This window comes from Anoplophora glabripennis, unplaced genomic scaffold (assembly GCF_000390285.2).
Source record: "Anoplophora glabripennis isolate ALB-LARVAE unplaced genomic scaffold, Agla_2.0 scaffold11, whole genome shotgun sequence".
In the NCBI taxonomy this organism is placed as follows: Eukaryota; Metazoa; Arthropoda; class Insecta; order Coleoptera; family Cerambycidae; genus Anoplophora; species Anoplophora glabripennis.
Genome location: NW_019416496.1, coordinates 2,038,994 through 2,044,993, shown reverse-complemented (window position 1 = coordinate 2,044,993; position 6,000 = coordinate 2,038,994). Strand labels below are relative to the sequence as shown.

Below are 6,000 nucleotides of genomic sequence, written 5' to 3'. Positions count from 1 at the left end.
GTAACAATAAATATTATGACTAGTTCTATACTATTATTGTTATAGTCTTTGGGATAATATAATAATAGTATTTGCAAAGCGACACCTGTCGACTGGACTATAGAGCGTCGCGGTGCCTGATAATGCGTCGCCTGAGCTAATGCACCTCCAGTAGCGCGTGCACCGCCCGTGAAAGAGGTAGCAGCTCTGGCCATGTCTTCGAATTACCTTCACGCACATCTGTCGCCTTCCAGTAGAAGAGGATGATAGAGTACAAACCGAATCAGGGCAGCGACGAAATTTTCGAGAATAATCGCCTGATTGGAACCCAGAATGAGGAAAAGCTCTCGCTAACCCAGCTATGGGAAGTCATCGTACGCACGAAACGTCTTCCAGGTAAATAAACTTTGACTTGACGGGGGTGAAGTCATCCTTAGAAATAGCGACCTTGTCTGCTCGAACAATAGGGATGATAGGGGTTAAGGTTAATGGTATGATAAAAGAGGTTCTGTGAAATTGCTTCGTGTTAATTCCGTTGAAAAAATTAATGAAAGGCTTGGTATATTTTCTTGTATAAAATACGTCCATTTATTTTCAAACTTGATTTATAATGAAGTGGAAGTCAAGTAAATTTTATTTATTATGTTCAGATAGCAAGCAGAATACTGAATAGAAACTGGTATGTTAATAAAACTTTAAATATTAGATTGCCACAAGTTACAAGCTTTGTGGATGTTTTACGAATGGGTGCCATCGTCTCTGAATACCTGTATCTAATTTATATTACATTCTGCAACCCGTTTTGATTTTATGTACTAAAATTAACCCAAGCAAAAGGAATGTTGTATTTTATAATACTCGTACTATCAATTATTTAGCTATATAAAAACTGCCTTTAGGACTAAAAATTATTTCTTTGGATTTATAAATATTTAGCAAACTTTTCTTAAGACAATAGTTTTGTGACAGTCTTTAATCTTTTATATGTACTAAACATGTAGAGATTGGAAAATGCTCTAAATGTAAATGTACAAAATATACCTACATATTATATTAAAACTATAAGTATGAACTATAAAACTATAACATGTCTTATTGGATTAAAAATGTCTCTTTTAGATTTATAAATAATTTGTAATGTAATCACTAATTTTGTGAGTCCACTAAGCAAATTATTATTTGGACAATAGTATTGCGACAGTATTTAATAATTCTGAGATGCACTAAATATGTAAGGTTTTAAAATATGGTTATTTAAAAAATGTATACCAATACTACAAATGTCAACCTAATACTTAATACAGACTTATATCTATAAAGTATAAAAAATACAACGTAAAGTTACACAAATCTAACAAATCAGTTTCTTTAGTTGATTTTGAATATTTTAAACTTTTTCTAATAAGGTGCAAAATACTGTAAGTAAATTTGGTGCTAATTGCCACATTATTAAAACCATAGACCTCTTCATATCAATCATAAACATTTCTTAGAACAACTTTTTGGAATCAAAATACCTACCAAAATTGTTTCTTGGGAGCTATAGGGTAGAGGAGTGTAAAATATAGAAAAACACACTGTATGTATTTATGGTAAAATTGTGTAAACGTCATTTTTATTTTTCGACTTCTTTTTATAAATTTTGAGCAGATAAATAAAAAATTACAAAGAGAATATAGGTCATTCCTTTATCTGTGTATTTTACAAACACAGGGAGGTAACTAAAATACTACACTAAACAAAAGAATACATATAATCGTGTATTCGTATTCACTTCGTTTTATAATACTCATACAGGGCGTTTAAAGTTAGTGAAAAGATACAATATAGATGTTTAATTATTGTCATTATTGTTTTAATATTATTAAATGTCCTTCGAGATATTTTATTCATATTATAAACATTATCTCGAGACATCAGGGCACTAATTTACAAAGTATTATTCAAATCCCACATATTATGCAAATGCTGTTCTTAGGGCAGGACTATTATCATTGCATCGTCAACTTTTCTTTTTCTGAAACAGTTTAAAAAATTTGAGCCCCAGAATCTTAAGAAAAAAAGGTGCTGTTGTTTAATTTTGTTTGATACAATGGTTTTTGAGCAATTTAGGTTTATATAATATATGATATATTTGTATATTAGTTTTGTCACACATTTCGAACAATTTCCTTCAAACAAACTAGTTATGTTATCGCTTAAAAAAGTGAATTTGTTTTTCTTGAAGTAAATAAATAATGTAGAATTTTTTTGCGTCAACTTATTTAAACTACCTGTCTTTTGGAAATTGTTCGAAATATGTGACACTATATCTCTCGTAAGTAAATTAAAATTTCTGGAAAATAGTTTGATTTATCAAAATTAAACAAGATAATAATGTTTCCTTAATAGTCCAGAGATCAATAATTTGAAACAATTTTTTGAACGATTAAGAATTAGGGACGAAAGATAGTCATCTCTTGAAATCTATTACACGACATGCAGGATTTGAATATACTGTGCAAATTATTGTCTTATTGCCCTCAGTCTTTATTTAATATATCGTTAAAGTATATAATTATATTCCTGTAAAAGGGTTTTCGGATAAAAAATTTAAAATGGAACCCTTATATTTAACATACTGTTGTGAAAATATCGGGACAATTAGGACCTATCTATACAAGAATATATTCCTTAAATCGTGAATTAAACTAAAACTTCTTCAAAGAAGACGTTGTACTCGAAAATGGAATTATTTCTTATGGATACGTATAAATTCTGCAGCATATCCATATATTTACGGAAAATTATATACTAGATTTGAGTAAATTCCATTTATTAGTTTTTTTTTGCAGTAAAACAGAATAATATTTTTTCATTAAACTTTAAGTCTAGCAAATAATTAGTTTTCTATATTTTGGCGAATGCGCCAGTCATATCGACATTGTAATCGATAAAAGATCATTAACCCAAATAAAATATACAGATTTCTTTTACTGGCAGGTATATGTTATACATTTTTATAGTTCAATTTTTTATGAAAACTTTATCGTTAACTGAACCGAAGTAATCATAGAACATTATACGAGTAGTTTAATGGCAATGGCACACACACTATATCGCACTACACTAAAATATATTTTTAACGATTAATGTTCTCGTTCTATTACCCTATTTACCCAAAACAAATCAAACTATTCATAGAACTCAGCACGAAACTCTTCTAAAATCCTTCCTCCTTTTCAGCCTAATGAAAGTAGGTAACTCGCAATCAATAAGTAACGTAAATTAATATTAATATATTCTTAACCGATGATATTTAAGATTTCACGTGCGTGCTCACTTAAATTTAATATTCCGTAGATAGATAAGGCCTGTTATTTCCGTCCAAGGATGGTGTTTTTATAGACGAAAGTACTTAACACCGGAAAATATATTTAAGTACTAAATTTAGTAAGGAAGGAAATATACGTTGTTACAATAATGTGTTTGTATCTTGAAATAGCGACAAGGACGTTCGTTATACGGAGGCGAAGATGTAGTCGACTGGTATGACTTTTCAAAAGTGTCATTAAAATTTGACATACAGCAGTGGGTGTTTAACATAGGGTGTAACTAAAATGCTTAGCCAAACATTCATGTAGAACTTTCACAAATTTATAAAAATAAATTCTTATAAAAATGTGTGCAAAAGCCACCACCAAAGCTAATCCCAAAACTAATTATATTATTTCAAGTTGCAAAAAAACCGTTGAAGAAATCTCTTGTGTTTCATAAAATTCTAAAGCTGATTAAACACAAAACAAGTTCTCTATTTGGTATGGTAATATTTTCCTACAAATGGTACAATTTTTTGAGAGTCTAACATAGAACCGCTAGCATATTATTATTATTTTAGAAATAAGTTACATCCAACCAAATTTGTTATCAAAACCAGATAGCAATGAGTACAATAATTTCAAATATATTTTATGAAAACACCGTTGTGTGAATAATCTGAGTGATATATTAAAATGTAATAATTTATCAAATTATAAATTTAAAATATGAAAGAGATGTTTTAAGAAAGCTTCATATCAACATATTGAAATATGTTCTTGCACCTTTTTGCTCATTTTTTCAACCAACCCTTCATAAAGATTAATTTCTCTTACTCCAATTTTTATTATAATTATGCCCTAAGAGATGACAATTGCCTAGTCGAACGTAGAAATATCCACACGACTGGGTTTTTCTTCATTTTTTTTTCTATGTACTTTATTTATTATAATATTCCTTCAATACTGAAGAAAATGGGCAATTTATCCGTTGAAATTTTAAGAGAAAAATTATGAATAACACATAAAAGAAATATGATGTATGTGATCAAATTCGCGTTTTATTTAAAAAAATGTCATCTAATGAGGTATTTGTGTGATAAAAGTATGAGGAAATATCGTCTCGTTTATAAGGGACATTTTCTTATCTGTTTATACGGATTATCTTTAAAGTGAGCTGAAAAATTAGTTTATTCAATAATTTTGATTATCTAGCAAACATTATTTTAACTTTCATTTTCGTAGTTATAATTATTATTTTAATTTGACATTTTATCTTTCAACTTCGCAGTTATAATAATAATCATTAATTATTATATAGAAAACTATGAGAAGTATTTTGTTCCTGTCATGTGTGTAGAGATGTGTAAACATGAGAAGAGATCATTTAACAGAACTAAGTATTTCTAAATAACTGTTAGTTATGAAAATAAGTAAAGAAAATTAATTATTTACTTCAGCTTGCAAAAAACAGTTGAAGAAAACCATTTTATGTAAAAAATAACTGTGGTTATACTTTAGTATTAGGTACTTATACGTGTATGACATTTTACTATTTACCTGAAAAACGGCATTAGTGACACGTAACAAGAATATAAGTACTTTTGTAAAGCTTTTAGTACTTCATCAAAAAACATATATTCTATTATTAACTCTCACATGTTTCTACTCTTTTTTGAAGGTGTTAAAGATAATTTAAACAAATTAAAATAATAATGACAATATTTTTTTAAATAAACAATCCTATTATATTCTCGTATGTATATGGGTGACTTAGAAAACATAACGAGCAAATAGAAAATTCTAAGCAGCTTGATTTAAAATTCCATCTTGGTAAGTTTACCATCCTAAGGGATGTGATGTGTTAGAAATTATTCCATGCGTATTTTGTTAAATCATATGAAAACTTTTATTTCTCTCAATAGCTTTTATTATAAAAGATTTTCTACAGGGTGATACTACACGTAAAATGGTGACCATTGGCGCAAACATGCCTTATTCGAAAGTTGATAGTTTCGGAAATACAGGGTGTTGAAAGTTAAAATTTTAAATCGTTTTTTTGCGATTATTCTGAAAATATCTAGGTTATGAACTTGAAAATTTGTGAAACTATATTTTTTAGACGACGAATATGATGCGTGTTGTAATTTCAGCATTGCTCATAGAAGGCGCTACTTACGACCAATTTTATCGAAAATTTAGTTAATAACTTTTTACCCTGTATATTTAACATGAAACTTGAATCAAAACCGAATGAGCTATCATTTTTCCATTAATTATATACTCTTGTTTAGTTTCGGTCTCTCGATCCGTTTTCGAGAAAAATCGATTTAACGAACACTATGTTTTGATAATATGAGAAATTAAAAGCGAAACAAACCAAGTGTTTCTTCGTGTTATTACAACAATTAACAATAAAACAAATAAAATACGTAATTTGATTTAAAGTTATTGTTCCAAGAATCCACCGTTGACACTGATACACTTTACACGTTTTCTGAGAGATCTTCGAGTTTGAAACAACATATTGGGATTGCGTCTGACTTCGCTGGCAGCAGATTTGTATTCTTTGCCACAACATTTCACACGAGCCAATATATTCTTTGTAAAGTATATCTTTCATTCGAGACCAAATAGGAAAATCAAGAGGATTGAAGTCCGGACTTCTGGATGGCCAAGCAAAATTGCTTACATGGTCAATCCAGCTATTTGGAAAAACTGCATC

At 29.1% G+C, this 6,000-nt stretch overlaps 1 protein-coding gene across 1 annotated transcript in view; it reads left to right on the top strand.

Annotated features, from left to right (window-relative positions):
• Positions 1 to 242: 242 nt before the first annotated feature.
• LOC108907985 overlaps positions 243 to 6,000 on the top strand; it is a gene marked incomplete at its 3' end in the record, with an annotated part of 59,409 nt that continues 53,651 nt past the window's right edge. The window contains 1 exon segment of the mRNA XM_023454749.1: positions 243 to 375. Coding sequence (XP_023310517.1) covers positions 243 to 375 — 133 coding nt within the window.